Raw genomic sequence first — 16,272 nt, 5'->3', positions numbered from 1 at the left:
AGTCCAATGTTCTTCTCATGAATGTTTAATAAAGTGAGGTGAACTTTTGGACTTAAGCAAAGGGTTTTGAAAAGGGTTTTTTAAAGTTTTCCATGGGGATTCTTCCCGCGGAAGTCCTTGTAACTTGCAGAAATTCCCGACTTTCCTGCTTGATCTTTGGGTATGATGCGGGTAGGTCTGTAACCTCCTCACAAGTCAGGAGCGTTGAGTCCTACTTGTGTGGATTCTCCATGAGGTTTTGGTAGTTTTGAACATAGTGATCAATTATGTTAAAACCACCAATTCCATCCTGGAACTTCAAACAATGTAGTTCTCGACGTTCCCGCTATGCGGGGATGTTATTTCCGTTTCCGCAAGAATTGCCCAGAAGATCCTTCTTGGTTTCAATTCCCTGCGGAGCGCTATGTATGTGAAGGGTTTTGCCTTAACACTATACCCGCGCTCGTCTTACGGTTACTTTACTTCCAAGGTATTTTTGGCTTCAATTCCCTGCAGGTGCTAAGTACGTGAAGGGTTTTGCCTTTACACTGTACCCGCACCCGTCTTATGGTTACTTGGTTGCCAAGGTAAGGGGTATTTTCCCGCTTACTTTTGAATCTTTTATTTTTTTTTTTTTTTTGAATTTTGAAATTCGAAGGGTTGGTGAAAGGATAAGAACAGTCCAAACCTCTGAAACGTCGTGCGACGGTTTCTTCTGACTGTGTCAGGACGTGCAGGAAGTTATGGTGACGTGACAGTACATGGTCATTCTAGAAGCTTTTTCAGGCGCGTGGGCGCGATTTTTCGGGCGCGTGGCCGCGAAATTAATGGTACGCGTCCTTTCAACAGCTGTTGCCAGCTTGCTTTTTGCCACGTGTCATAGTTTCATTGCACCTTCGATTTCTCTCTCTTCCGCATTAAATTCATCGCATTAATTGCGATTAGTATATAAAGGGGGAGAGGGTTCTTTGTAATTCACACCTTCACTTTTCTCTTCATCTTCAAGACGATTTCCGGCGAATACTCACATTTTCAGTCGAGCATTCTCTTGAAATCGTTTTCTTTCATACCTGCACGATGTCTTCTCACGATCTTGATTCTACAGCCGAGGAGGCTGTGGTGTATGCCGAGAACCCGTCGTCCACTTCCGACAAGGACGACAAAAGCACTGCTGGCGAGTGCGAGTGTGCTCTTCCTGCCGATCTTTACCGGTACGTGGTCCGGAAGTTCATGCTCGAGCCGTTCGAGCCTGAGTTTCCGGAGCCACACCAGACGGTGTATGATGCCCCGAAGGGCAAGATCGGGGTATATGCTGCATTCTTTGTCTATGGGAATCTTAGGTTCCCCTTGACAAAGTTTGTGTACCGTGTCTTGGAGAGGCACGGTGTGCACCTGACAGAGGTACACCCGATGGCGATCGCCAAGATTCGCCACTTCGAGTAGGTGTGCCTCATTCAGGGTGTGGAGCCCCACGTTGACCGGTTGATGACCTTCTATTCTTGGAGGTGCATCCAGGGATGGTACACCTTGGTCAACCGGATCAAGGGGCTGAAGATCTGCGCAACCGAGCGCAGTCTTCGGTCGTGGAAGAGGGAGTTTTTCTACATCTCCGCACGCGTCATCCTGATAGCGATGACGTTCAAGAATGGGATAGCGCTCCCCGCCCTTCACGCCCCAAACTACCAGGAGGCGGAATGGTTCGCCAAGATCTCCCGGATCCAGACTCCGGTGTACCGCTTTACGGAGTCTGGGATGGTGATGCTTGGTATGAGCCGGGTGTGGAAGGAGGCGTCACAGGTTCCCATCCTCCTTGAATACGGTTTGAACTCTGTTCCTTACGGTATGCTCTGTTTCTTTTTGTTGATTTAGAATCTCTTCTAACTTCTTTCCTGTTTATTTCAGAGGGGAACGACTTGCAGTCGCTCCTGAATCCGCGGGAGGCTGACAGTCCCGCTCGGATGGGTACTCGCGCTCTAGACGAGAACGAGTTGCCCATCCTTGAACAGACGGCGGATCGGTTCATGGAGGTCTATCCGCTAGGCCACGAGATCCTGAGCGCCAGGCGGCCAGGTAAGGCGTTATTCAACCCTCGACCCCTCAATGTTGAAACCTCTGCCGGAATTCCTCTAATCTTATGTTCTGATGAGGAATCCGCAGATGGTCCTCCGTTGGTGCGGAAGAAGAAGGCCGTCGGCGGGAAGGGGAAGGAGAAGGTGGCCTCCACTGCCGATCCGGTGCCTCGGTCTGACTCAGAGGCCGAGAGCGAGGAGGTGGCGGGGAACCCCGGTGGTGAGAAGACCACTGCTCCGGAGGCTGTGACGACTGTCACCTCCGGAGAGCCCCGGATGACGACGGTGAGCGGCGCAAAGAGGCCGGCTCCATCGGGTTCATCCCCGCCTGTCCGCACTTTCAGGCTCAAGAAAACCCGTAAGTACAAACTTTATTTTTAACTTCATAGTTTTCCATCTTTAATACTTATCTTGTTTGTGCAGGCGTGGATGTTGACGCATTCCAGGGTGGAGCAGGGAAGAGTACCCCCCCGCCCATGACGGTAGGCTTGGTCAGCCTACCTGAGGCGACGACCCAGGCGGCTGCGCCTACTTCCGCTGGTTCAGTTGCTCAATCCATTGAGCCAACTGTTCCGGCTGTGATGACATCACCGCCGGCCGTCAGTGCGATATTTACCGCATCTTTCACTGAGCCGGCGGTTACTTCTGCTGCGGATTCCGCAGCGGCGGCCGCGGCGGCCTTCACCATGCCTCCTCCGTCATCGGCAACGATGGCCGATACTTCAGGTATGCATGGGGCTTCTCGCCAACCTCTGCCTCCTTCCCGTCTACCTGACCTCTTGGACGGATTTCCCTTGGGTTCAGGTGATGGGTTTGGCGGCTATCGGCCTACTATTGACCCTACAGGTGCGTAGGGTTCTTTTGGCCTATTTTTTTTTTTTTATATATCATCTTTTCCTAACTGCTTTTTTGTTTTTTGCAGTGTCGGATTCCAATGAAGTGTATGTTCCGCGATGGAACATCCGCCGAGGAACAACCCTTCGCACACCTGTGGAGTGCGTGGATTGGGCTCGTCACGCAGCTCCCAGTGGTGCGTTGGGGGAAGCCATGGCTAGCTACCAAGAGGGTAGGCTAACCAATGAGCTTCGGGTTCTCCTGGCCCGGATGCAGCCGCGCGTCGAGCTGCTTTGTCGTGAAAACGACAAGTTAAAAGCAGCTCGCATTCAAGAAGTAGCTCAGGCGCGGGCTGTCCGGGAGGAGAATAGGAGGCTCTCTGCCGCGGCCGCGGAGAAGGAGAAGGCGTTTAAGGCCCTTGAAGTTGATGTTCAGGCCCGTCTCGAGGCCCGTTCCAAGGCTGCCCAAGCTGTTAATGAACAGCTTCGGCTGGCTAAGGAAACTGCTAGGAACGCAACTGAAAGGGCCACCAAGGATGAAGCTGTTGCTGAGCCTCTACGCGTGGAGAATGAGGAGCTTAAAGCCAAATTAGAGGCTCTCCTGCAGGCTCATGATGCCTTGGCGATGGAAGACGCCAAAAAGCTCCAAGAGATCCTGGACCAGAGGGGCGTGCTTGACCACACTGAGCGGAAGCTAAAGGGCGTCGAAGAGGCTGCTGCAAAGGAAGTGTTGCTTGCCAACCTCAATAAAAGTGAAGCCGAACGCGCCTGTAAGCAAGCTCAAGCTGCCCTCCAAGAAGCTCTGGTTGCCAAGGAATGGCTTCTTCGAGAAACGTTGTCTCAGGTATGTTTAGCTTCATGTCTTCACGCTTTTCTTTGTAAATAGAAAAGGTTTTGATACTTGTATTTTTCTCTTTTTGTAGGTCGTGCATCGGGTCTTCACGGAGACGTCTTATGACGATGCTATGAGCGCAGCCCTCAACGCTTCTCATGAGGATGGGGAAAAGGCCGGCTTCCTGCTTGGTCTAGGGTTCGTTGAGAAAGGCATCCCGCCTTCCAACTTCCCTTTATTTAATGTAGATACTGAAGCTGTATACGACCAAGCAGTGAATCAGTATGCCGCCTTCCCGCATCCGGTGGTGGAGAAGGTGAATGAAGTTGCTGCTGCTGATGATGGGTTAGCTATCCTTAAAGTTTTCCTTGAACCGCCACGCTCTACCGATGGTGCTGGTCCAAGTGGAAGTGGCCCTGAAGCTTGATCCTGAAGATCCCTTCCCACTGCTAGGATAGGTTTAGCTTGTATAGATTTATATTCTTGTAGGCGGGTAGTTACCCGGCCATTGTAATGAATATTATGAAATATAAATCTTTGTGCGGGTAAGACCGCTATTTTCACTGGATTCCTTGCTTTATAAACGTTATATGACTTGCATACTTTAGTTTAAATTAGCAATTTTCCAAGTGCTTAGAATAAGTTAACCTTTGAACGTGGTAGATAATAGGTTGAAGTTTTGCTTCCTCTTTCGTGATTGTGCGGGTAGGACCGTCACTTGCACTTAGGATGGCTAAATTTACCTACATCTGACCTGCGTGGAGGTTTTCCTCATCTTTTTAGAAATTTCTAAGTGTTTAGGATAAGTTATCCGTTCGACGCGCGGTTGTTAATAGGTTAGTGTTCAGTTTCCTCTTATCATGATTCATGCGGATAGACCGGCACTTTCATTTAGTGGGATGACTGAACTTTACCTTTAACTGACCTGCGTGAAGGTTTGCCGTTTTTTGGGTTTATGCGGGTTTTGCCGCCTTCCCCACGCAACGACTTTTCCCGTAATTATGCGGTGAAAACCGGCATCAGTGTTGAATAAATTAACCGTTCGACGCGCGGTTGTTAATAGGTTAGTGTTCAGTTTCCTCTATCATGATTCATGCGGATAAACCGGCACTTTCATTTAGTGGGATGACCGAACTTGAACTTTAACTGACCTGCGTGAAGGTTTGCCGTTTTTTGGGTTTATGCGGGTTTTGCCGCCTTCCCCACAACGACTTCTTTCACACATATGTATGCGGTGAAGACCGGCATCAGTGTTGAAAGTTAAAAGTATAAATGTAAAATTATCAGCGTCGATGTTCTAAGGAGAATCATTTCCATTAGAAGTGGCTCTGGGCCTTTTCTTTACAAATTTGGAATTGATCTACATGCAAACTTTGTAATTGAGCTCCCTTCCATGTTGTTGGGATGGGAGTGCCATCGAGCCGATATGCACCTGGTTCGGGATCTCGTTCTTTACGCAGCATGTAGTCTCCACATTGACGCTGCAATTTTATTCGTGTTTTCCCCAGCTAGGGTTCTACACGCATCAGCCTGCTCAGCGTTTATTGCGCAACGAGGTGCGCGAGCGTCCCATCTCTGACAAATGCTTCGACCATGTCCTTTACGTCTATGCATTCTTCAGTGTTGTGGCCTTTTGTCCTGTGAAAGTCATAGTATTTGCTCCGATCAGCATTGTGACGATGTCGGATTATTGGAGCCTTTGGCCATGGGAGCTCCTCAGTGGTGAATATCTCGGTGACGCTTTTGGTGAGTGGCGTCCATCTGGAGTTCTGGTTTGACTGTGCGTTATCCCTTCCGCCTAACCGATGTTGCAAGCCGGATGAGGTGTCAAAGTTTACCCTTGACTGCCAAATGCCTAGCTTCCGCTTTTTGTTTAGTCGGGCGGTAAGGACGTTGTCTTCTCTTGTTTTCTGGGTGTAGAGGTTTGTGCTCTGTGGGAGATCTCTACCCAGTTGCTCTCAGTTTCCGCAAAGCGTTTAGCTGCTGTCATGATGGCATCCCATGTGGATGGCATGCCATCTTTACCCGTTAAGGTGCAGATGAGCTCTGGGTCGTTCGCGCCCTGAATAAAAGCAGCGCGAACAAGATCTTCGCTAATGTTACCCAGACTTAGCTTCTTTGAGTTGAAGCGAGTGATGAAGTCTGGCAAAGATTCATCCTCCTCTCGAATGCATTTGAGGATTGTCCATTGTTCTTCGGTATACTTTCGTTGTTGGCTGAAGTGTTGGCTAAACTTCTGTTTGAAGTCTGCCCAGTCGTAGATGTGGTTGACCGGTAAACGATCGAACCACGCTCTAGCTGGCCCAACAAGCGTCATTTGGAACATGTAACACCACGTAGGTTCCGTCCAATTACTGACGGTTGCCCCCGCTATGAATCTGTTCAAATGATCGTCTGGGTCAGATATACCATCATATGTGCCTATGTTGGACATTTGTTTGGCACTTTTTGGGGCAATTGCTTCCGCAATGTCCCTTGCAAATTTGGACGTTCCCGCATTTGCAACAGTTGGTCTGAATGTTTTGGAGAAGTCACGTGGGCTTCCACCTGGGTTTTTTGGTTTGAAGGCTTCCCCAAAACGCCTTCTCGGTTGGGAGTCCGTTTCTTTACGCTTCCCTTTCGCCTTATGACGAGGGTTTGCGTCTCTATCGGATTCCTCCGAATCATCGTCCAAGTATTATTCGAATTCGTCAGCCTGTTGGACGGAACGCAAGCGTTCGTCCAACTCAGCTTGGAATTCCTTCTGACGTGCCTCCGCCCATGCCTTAACTTCATCGAGTGTTTGGCGGGGGAGCCTTGTTCGTTTCTCTAACTGGGTATCGGTGAATCCCAGTGAGCGATTATTTACTGCACTTGCCCCAGCTTGGGTAACTGGGGTAGTGTTCGTAAAATTTACTTCACTTGCCCCGGCTTGGGTAACCGGGGTAGTGTTTGTAAAGACTGTGTAGTCGCCGGTGTTCCTCCCAGTAGGTGGGGTTGTGGTTACCGGAATTTCTTTAACCATCTTTCCAGAAGTTTGAAGAAACTGAAAAGAAATGAAGTTCTAGCTTTTATGCACGGATGGCGCCAATGAAGAAACACTAACCGGACCCCGGGCAAATTACGGGTAACCTGGGGGTTAGATAGATGTTTCCCACGAGGGGTTAGACCCAGCAAAGATGGTTCTTCTGATAACCTGCAAAACAGACCGTGAGCTTGTCACTGAGAAGGGGGGGTTCCTCCTTGTGACCACCCTCCGGCGTGAGAATCAGACTAGATTGCTCTTTAAATATAAATGTATATTAAGAGATTGCTAGAGCAGATATCAGGTATATATGATAATATGATAAGATGAGATGATCATACCATTTGGGGTATTTATAGCCGAAGGTAGGTTTCCAAGAAGGTGTAGCCGGCTGAATAGTATTCATGTTCTACCAACTGTGGCCTACGCGCGTGCCATGCTGGTAGTTGGTGGGTAGACAGCGGCTGACAGTGACCAGGTCTGCTGTGTACTATTCCTTTTCCACCAACTGCCGGCTATGCACGTGGTATGGCAGGAGTTGGTAAGTAGGCAGCGGCTAATAGTGACATACAGTACAAGAGCATGCTGCTCGCCATACTGCTGTCAATAAGCTGTCGTATCTTTGGTCAGATCTCTTGCCCATACCTCGTCAGGTACAGTACAGAAGATCTTCCCGTATCGTACGGACTGGCTTAGTTGGGCGGGAGTATTTCCCCTCCCGCCTTTGTGCGGGATTGTTCCCGGCTTTGCTCATTCCTTCAGGTGACAACTGTGATTGAGAGCTAAGTGCCTTGTGCGTGTAGCCTTGCTGCGCGGGTGGCCTTCCCTGATGGCTTGTATCCGCAGCTGCGGGAACAGGCAGAGTACTTCACCATTGGGAGGCATTTCCTGCGGGAACAGCTTGCGTACTGCGCGTAAGGACGTCACGTCTCTGAGCATGGTGGGTCCTGCGTATCCAGTTGGTTTCTGCGCAGACGTATCTTTTGAAGGTGAGTCTTGCGGGTCCAACTGGGCTCTGCTGGGACCTACCTCTTCACTCCACGTCCCTCATTATAACTAACGTTAGGGTTGTGCAACGGTTCAGAACCGCAAGAACCGAACCGGAACCGGAACCTATTATAGTAAATCGGTTCGGTTCCAGAACCGCTAAAACCGGTTCTTGCTAAACGATTCTGGCTAGAACCGGTTCGATAATTTATTTATTAAATGAGTTATGCAAACTTTGCAAATTGCAAAAGTTTATACAATTGTATGTCTTCTTTCACGGTAAACTAATTTAGATTACAACATGAACATCCGTTATATTTTTTATTAAAACCTAAGTGTTGAAGTTAAATCATGAGCAGCGATAAATTAATGGAAGACCATATCATTTTATATTAAATTACGTTGATAGCTTATTTCAAATTGATCATGGTTGCTAGTTCTTGAACGTAAAGAAAGAAGATTTGAATTAAAAAATGATTAAATGGATGCCGATTAATAAGTTACTCTATACAAAATGGGGATTGGTAAATTTATTTAAAACGTTTTGAATATTCCGGTTCTTCTGTTCCAAGTCTAGAACCGCCGGTTTTAACCGGAACCGAACCGGGAACCGTTTAGTGCAAATTCTGAGAATCGAGAACTGAACCGGTACACACATTAGCGGTTCTGAGACACGGTTCGGTTCCGGTTCCTCGGTTCTAACGGTTCCGAACCGTTTTTTGCTCACCCCTAACTAACGTTATACCTACTCTTACGTTGATATGTCATATCCTTGACAAAACTAACAATATTTTAATAACAATAATAATTCTTCTGTTCTACAAACATGGTTTATTTTATTTTATTGCATATAAGGTAGAAAAAGCGTGGCATTCATTTTGTTTTTTTTTTTGAACTAGGGTTTGAACACCTAACCTTCTAATTCACATCTTAATTATTTTACCACCCTTTAAAGTGGGAATGACATTCATTTCACTAAAACCTTTGTGTTGCTATCAGAAAAAAAAAATTTGGACAACAAAATATAAATATAAAGAAGCAGGTACAAAATCATATTTATTGGCCTCTTTTATCAAATGCAATTGTTATATGAAACATACCAAACCCATACCAACAACTGCTTAACCTAAAACAGACCACTTATTATTCTCCATTAACCAAATTTCTCGCTTTTGTTTCGATGACGGCTCAAAACCGAACCTAACCGTCCCATACACGCCCATAATATAGGTGGTGATATCTTAAGACACTGCTAGAATTTTGTTTAGCTTTTTACATGGCGTGCCACACAGTCAATACTATTTACACATTTGACAATTGACCATTCATTCCATATTTTTTTTAAACCCAACACAAACAATGAGTTGCATCATAAACCAAAATCATCCCTTCATTTCTTAAAAGAAATGTACAATTGTTAACACTCAAAAGAACAACAAATAATGCACAAAAACTAATGGAAAAAAATAAACATCCATTGTCCCACTATTTTGACTCGCAACAGAAATAAAAGTTATCATGCCCGCTCCTAATATCAAGATTTGGTATGAAGGCTTGTTGTAAATCAACTACAGTATTATCTCATGGCTCATCTTGCTTGCCTTCCACTTCCGCCGCGCGCAAGCACAGCCAGGAGTATCTTTTTCCTAGGTCCCTGGCAAAACAAGAATAAAAAAAGGTAAAAAAAACTAAATTTGATGATAAAGCATCACTAAAAACTAATGATGATCATCATCATCATACTCAGTAAATCCCACCAATAGCAAAACTATAGTAGGGTCTGAGGTTGCTTCTTCCGGTGAGACCCCCGGCTCGATAGTAGTTTTTTGTATCAAGCCTTGGACATAAGGCACATAGCACTCAACCAATGCGACACTGGCCGATTGGTGCATGTACCCTTGCCTTTCGGCTATCAACGCCACCACATGATGCATGATTAACCTTTTGCCACTTTTAACGTTATTTTCACAAAATTTGTAAAATAATGTCAAAATTAGTGCTCCACCCCAACCCTTTTTCGCCCCCAGGGGCCCACACATATATGCATTATATGCGCATACAGCAAGCAGATCGTTTAAAAACTCATGAAAATAAAGCAAGCAAATCTTTGATTGATTGTGATAAAGAAAAGCATACCATAGGTATTCCCAACTCTTTGAGATCTCGGTCCCCCATTTGGCTCAAAGCAGACATATCAACCTGACATTCAATTGAAATAGTAAATAGAAGTTGCTTTTTAAAAGAGTGCTAGATTAGCTTTAAACAGAAACTTAGAGCAACAAACATCTTAGATCAAATATAAAAGTTCTAAACTTCCAGTTTTTGGTCCATCATAATCAAATACGTTTAGTAAAAAATCGCAGCCAATTCTATACAAAGAAAGCCCACTAAATAAGATGAATTTACAGAACCAAATCCATCAGAAGATCATGTTAACAACAAAATGACTGTAGCATCTGTTTGCAAAGTTTGTGTGAATAAAGCAGAGAAACAACATATCAAAGTTGATGATTAACATTCATGTAGTATACATTTTATGACGTCTTTACAAGAATATTGCATATCATGAGAAGAAATAATCTTAGGTAGCAATGCTTAGTACCTCCTCAACCTTGAATGAAATCAAATACTTTTCCAATCCCAACGAACGCAAAAAACCTTCCACGGTAATAGGTTCTACCTATGAGAAACAAGTAGCAACAAAAATTTTTAAAAAAATAAATAAATAAATAGTGAGTATTTTGAAGTAAAAGCTCAAATTAAACAAGGACTGCAAACAGAAGATAGGTGGCTTAACTGGATATTGACTGCGTTGCACATTACCACGAGGTGGAAGTGTGGGGGCAACAAAAGGCGTAGCCCCCACCGCTTTCATTGGCCCAACAGTGGGAGATAGTTTTGACAGAAATGATGTGGGGCCCACGGGCCTTGAATTCTCACTGGCATCCCGATTGTCATACGCCACTGATCTAGTATCTTCGTATGCCCGCCTTCTCTGTGGGGATATACCTCTAGTATCTGGTGATTTACGCCTAATATGATCCAAGGTCCATGGCGAGTAAGAATCTCCTACGAAGCCCATACGGGGTGGACCTTCTGAAGTTCTCATGGATGTGTATTGACCTGTCATCCCACTAATGGGCCTTTCTGTTACGCGTGGTCTGACATCATATAGCTTGGTCTCTAACCACACATGGCTCAGGCATGCCCTGTCTACCATCCAATGGTTCAGCCATCCTTTGTCTATCACCCCTAGACACGAGCCCATCATCTCTAGACACATGCCCACGGGGTCTATCGTCCCTTGGGTCGAGTATCCCTTGTCTAGTTTCACGCGTGGTATAGGAGTTAGCAGTTGAAGGACGGGTGGACCTTGACAGCATGTCACGAAGGTCCAGGATGTTATTGCTTTGTGTGTGTTTGATGATTTTGAATCGTAGATCATCTTCACTAAGACGGAGATCTTATAGAGTAGACAGTAAAATTAAAAAAAATGATGGTAAAAGTTGGGAAAAAATGCAGAATGATGGTAAAGAAAGAAAGAAAGAAAATTACCATCCAAGGTAGTAGGGTTGAAATTCCATGTAGCGTGATCATCATCAGCAGGTCGACGCAACCTGAGGATAAAAGTGAAAGTAACCATCCATATCATAAAATCATTATTAGTATTACTAGTAGAAATGGTGGGTGTATAAGTCAGTATCTATGGCAGCTTTGAAAAATTGAATCAAAGGAAGGGTGGGTAGAATAGCTTTACCTTTTATTATTATTATTATTATTATTATTACTATTATTATTATGATGATGATGGGCAGCACCTAATCTATCTCTAACTGAAGGGCGTTCAGTTCCAGGAATAATAATCGGTTCGCTGTTGCTGCTTCTATCCAATAATACAGCAGCAGCTGTTCCTCCTCTTTTCACAACCTAAACACACACACTCACACTCAAATCAACAACAGCTACCAATAATAATACATGATTAATCAGCATAGCATAGCATAATAAGGTGGTTGGTTACCTGTCCAGTGCGACCTAAGGTGATTGTCACTTGCGAGGTCTCTGCAGCAGCCATAACTACTTCAAACCCTAGCCTAGATCTTCTTCATTTCTATCATCAACTACTCAACATCAAATTCAAACCATAAACACTTTATTGAATTGAATAAGTACTAGAGCGTGCTGCCCGTCGTACTGTTGTCAGTGAGCTGTCGTAGCTTTGGTCAGATCTTTTGTCCATACCTTGGCAGGTACAGTACAAAAGATCCTCCAGTATCGTACGGACTGGCTCATTTGGGCGGGAGTATTCCCGGCTTTGGGCGGGAGTGTTCCCGGCTTGCTCATTCCTTCTTCAGGTGACATTACTGAATTATTTGAGAGTTAGTGCCTTGTGCGTGTAGCCTTGCTGTGCGGGTTGCCTTCCCTGATGGCTAGTATCCTAGCTGCGGGAACAGGCGGAGTACGTCGACCATTGGGAGGCGTTTCCTGCGAGAGCAGCTTGCGTACTGCGCGTAAGGACGTTGCGTCTCTGAGCATGGTGGGTCCTGCGGATCCAGTTGGTCTTTGCGCAGACGTCCCTCTTAAGGTGAGTCTTGCGGGTCCAACCGCGCAGACGTCCCTCTGAGGTGAGTCTCGCGGGTCCGACTGCGCAGACGTCTCTGTTTGAGGTGAGTCTTGCGGGTCCAACTGGGCTCTGCTGGGACCTACCTCTTCAAGTCCCCCCAGTCCAATGTTCTTCTCATGAATTTTTAATAAGTGAGGTGAACTTTTGGACTTAAGCAAGGGGTTTTGAAAAGGGTTTAGTTTTAAGGTTTTCCATGGGGATTCTTCCCGCGGAAGTCCTAATGTCACGTGCAGAAATTCCCGACTTTTCTGCTTGATCTTTGGGTATGATGCGGGTAGGTCTGTAACCTCCTCGCAAGTCAGGAGCGTTGAGTTCCACTTGTGTAGATTCTCCATGAGGTTTTGGTAGTTTTGAACATAGTGATCAATTATGTTAAACAACCAATTCCATCTTGGAGCTTCAAACAATCTAGTTCTCAACGTTCCCGCTATGCGGGATGTTATTTCCGTTTCCGCAAGCATGGCCCAGAAGATCCTTCTTGGTTTCAATTCCTTGCGGAGTGCTAAGTATGTGAAGGGTTTTGCCTTGACACTGTACCCGCACTCGTCTTATAGTTACTTTACTTCCAAGGTATTCCTGGCGTCAATTCCCTGCAGGTGCTAAGTATGTGAAGGGTTTTGCCTTGACACTGTACCCACACCCGTCTTATAGTTACTTGGTTGCCGAGGTATTCTTGGCTTCAATTCCCTGCAGGTGCTAAGTATGTGAAGGGTTTTGCCTTGACACTGTACCCGCACCTGTCTTATAGTTACTTGGTTGCCAAGGTAAGGGGGTATAGTCCCGCTTACTTTTGAATCTTTTTGAATCTTTTTGAAATTCGAAGAGTTGGTGAAAGGATAAGAACAGTCCAAACTGTTGAAGGGACGGTTGCGTCGTCCAACGGTTTCTTCTGACAGTTTCAGGACGTGCATGAAGTTATGGCGACGTGACAGTAGATGGTCATTCCAGACGGTTTTTCAGGCGCGTGGGCGCGAGTTTTCGGGCGCGTGGCCGCGAAGTTTACGGCGCACGTCCTGTCGACAGCTGTTGTCAGCTTGCCTTTTCCACGTGTCATAGTTTCATTGCACCTGCGCTTTTCCGTCTCTCCCGCATTAAATTCATCGCATTCTTTGCGATGAGTATATAAAGGGAGGAGAGGATGCATCTCAATTCACAGTTTCACTTCATCTTCTAAGCGATTTCCGGCGAATACTCTAACTTTTCCGTCGGGCATTCTCCTGAAATCGTTCTTCTTTCCATCCTCCAAAACATGTCTTCTACTCATGATCTTGAAGTTACTGCTGAAGAGTCGGACGTGTATTCCAAGAACCCGACGTCCACTTCTGATAAGGACGATAAGAGTACTGCTGGCGAGTGCCAGTGTGCTCTTCCCGTCGACCAGTATCAGTACATCGTCAGGAAGTTCATGCTCGAGCCTTTCGAGCCTGAGTTCCCTGAGCCTCACCAGACGGTGTACGATGCCCCCAAAGGCAAAATAGGGGTGTATGCTGCATTCTTCATCTATGGGAATCTCAGGTTCCCGTTGACGAAGTTTGTATACCGTGTTCTGGAGAGACACGGTGTGCACCTGACGGAGGTACACCCAATGGCGATCGCCAAGATCCGCCATTTTGAATGGGTGTGCCTCATTCTGGGTGTGGAGCCTCATGTCGACCGCCTGATGACCTTCTATTCTTGGAGGTGCATCCAAGGCTGGTACACCTTGGTCACCCGGATCAAGGGTTTGAAGATCTGTACTACCGAGCGCAGTCTTCGGTCTTGGAAGCGGGAGTTCTTCTACATCTCTGCCCGTGTCGTCCCCATAGCGATGACATTCAAGAACGGGAGAGCACTTCCGAGCCTTCACGCCTCCAACTACCCGGAGGCGGAATGGTTTTCCAAGATTTCCCGGATCCAGACTCCCGTTTACCGCTTTGCGGAGTCCGGGATGGTTATGCTCGGGATGAGCCGGGTGTGGAAGGATGCCGGGGCAGAGGCGCCACAGATTCCTATCGTCCTCGAATACGGTTTGAACTCTATCCCTTACGGTATGCTTCATATCTTTTTGCTGATTTAGGGTTTTTCTTCTAACTGTTTCTGTCTATTTTCAGAGGGAAACAACTTGCAATCTCTTCTGCAGCCGCGGGAGAGCGGTGGTCCCGCTCGGATGGGTACTCGTGCTCTTGATGAGAACGAGTTGCCCATCCTTGAGCAAACTGCGGATCGGTTTGTGGAGGTCTACCCGCCGGGCCACGAGATACTGAGCGCCACGCGGCCAGGTAAAAGATTATTTAACCCTCGCCCTCTCAATGCTCAAACCTCTGCTGGAATTCCTCTAATTTTGTAATCTTCTGATGAGGAATCCGCAGATGGTCCTTTCTTCGCGAGGAAGAAGGCTGCTGGCGGGAAGGGCAAGGTGAAGGTTGCCTCCACTGCCGATCAGGGGAACCGGTCTGAGTCGGAGACCGAAAGTGAAGAGGCGGCGGGGAACCCTGGTGATGGTGAGACCACTGTCCCGGAGGTTGAGACAGCTGTCACCTCCGATCCGCCCAGTACGACGACGGTGACCGGCGTGAAGAGGCCGGCTCCATCGGGTTCGTCCCCGCCTGTCAGAACCTTCAAGCTCAAGAAAACTCGTAAGTGTAAATTAATCTTACCCGCAATTCTTTCCGCCATTGTTTTTAATATCTTGTCTTCATGCAGGCGTGGATGCTACTGCATTCCAAAGTGATGCGGGGAGGAGCAGTTCTGGACCCATGACGGTAGGTTTGGTCAACCTACCCGAGGCGATGACCCAGGCGGCTACGCCCGTTTGCAGTATTGGTTCAGTTGCTCATCCTGTTGAGGCAACTGTTCCAACTGTAACATCATCCCCGCCGGCTGTCAGTGTGATCTTCACGGAATCCTTCACTGAGCCGGCGGTAATTGTTTCCGCGGGCTCCTCCGCAGTGGCGGCCACGGTTGTGAGTTCACCTCCAGTGAGTTCACCTCCGATGGTCTCTACCGCGGCAGCTTCAACCGTGCCTCCGGCACCGGCGACTACCTCGTCCCCGGCCGGTTCAGCAGGTATGTTCGGGGCTTCTAGCCAATCTCTGCCTCCTTCCCATCTGCCTGACCTCTTGGATGGTTATCCGTTAGGTTCGGGTGATGGGTTTGGCGGCTACCGGCCTGTTGTCGACCCTACAGGTGCGTAGGGTTATTTTGGCCTTTTTATATTTTTATCATCTTTTCCTAACTGCTTTTTGTTTTTGCAGTGTCGGATTCGAATGAGGTGTATGTTCCACGGTGGAACATCCGCCGGGGAACAACCCTTCGGACGGCTGTGGACTGCGTCGAGTGGGCGCGTCACGCGGCCCCAAGTGGCGCGTTGGGGGAAGCCATGTCTAGCTACCAGGAGGGTAGGCTGACAAATGAGCTTCGGATTCTCCTTGCCCGGATGCAGCCGCGCGTCGAGTTGCTTTGTCGTGAAAACGACAAGTTAAAGGCTGCGCGTATCCAAGAAGTGGCTCAGGCGCGGGCTATCCGGGAAGAGAACAGGAGACTTTCCGCAATTGCTGCAGAGAAGGAAAAGGCCTTCAAGGCCCTCGAGGTTGAAGTGCAGGCCCGGCTCGAGGCCCGTTCCAAGGCTACCCAAGCTGTTAACGAACAGCTTCGGTTGGCTAAGGAAACTGCGCGGAACGCGACCGAGAGGGCCACCAAGGCTGAAGCCGTTGCTGAACCTCTACGCACCGAAAATGAGGAGCTTAAAGCCAAACTAGAGAGGCTTCAGCAGGCTCATGATGCTTTGGCTATGGAAGACGCAAAGAAGCTTCAAGAGATCTTGGATCAGAGGGGTATGCTTGACCATACTGAGCGTAAGCTGAAGGGCGTTGAAGAGGCTGCTGCTAAGGAAATGTTGTTTGCCAACCTTAACAAGAATGAAGCCGAACGCGCCCGTGACCTAGCTCAGGCTGCCCTCCAAGAAG

General features: G+C 47.3%; 1 protein-coding gene across 1 annotated transcript; it reads right to left on the bottom strand.

The window, feature by feature from the left end:
• Positions 1-9,086: 9,086 nt before the first annotated feature.
• On the bottom strand, positions 9,087-11,327 carry LOC143579689 (uncharacterized). Its single transcript, XM_077062923.1, has 5 exons — positions 11,260-11,327; positions 10,502-11,167; positions 10,307-10,384; positions 9,841-9,903; positions 9,087-9,358 (listed from the first exon to the last, which is right to left on the bottom strand). The coding sequence occupies exons 1-5, from the start codon at positions 11,302-11,304 to the stop codon at positions 9,293-9,295; spliced, it is 918 nt and encodes a 305-aa protein (XP_076919038.1). The 5' UTR covers positions 11,305-11,327; the 3' UTR covers positions 9,087-9,292.
• Between the last annotated feature and the right edge of the window lie 4,945 nt (positions 11,328-16,272).

This window comes from Bidens hawaiensis, unplaced genomic scaffold (genome assembly GCF_021521415.1).
Source record: "Bidens hawaiensis isolate Kalapana, Puna unplaced genomic scaffold, B.hawaiensis_p1.1 tig00029912_1, whole genome shotgun sequence".
Taxonomy (NCBI): Eukaryota; Viridiplantae; Streptophyta; class Magnoliopsida; order Asterales; family Asteraceae; genus Bidens; species Bidens hawaiensis.
Note: the sequence above shows the minus strand (reverse complement) of the source record. Positions and strands in the feature narration are given on the sequence as shown.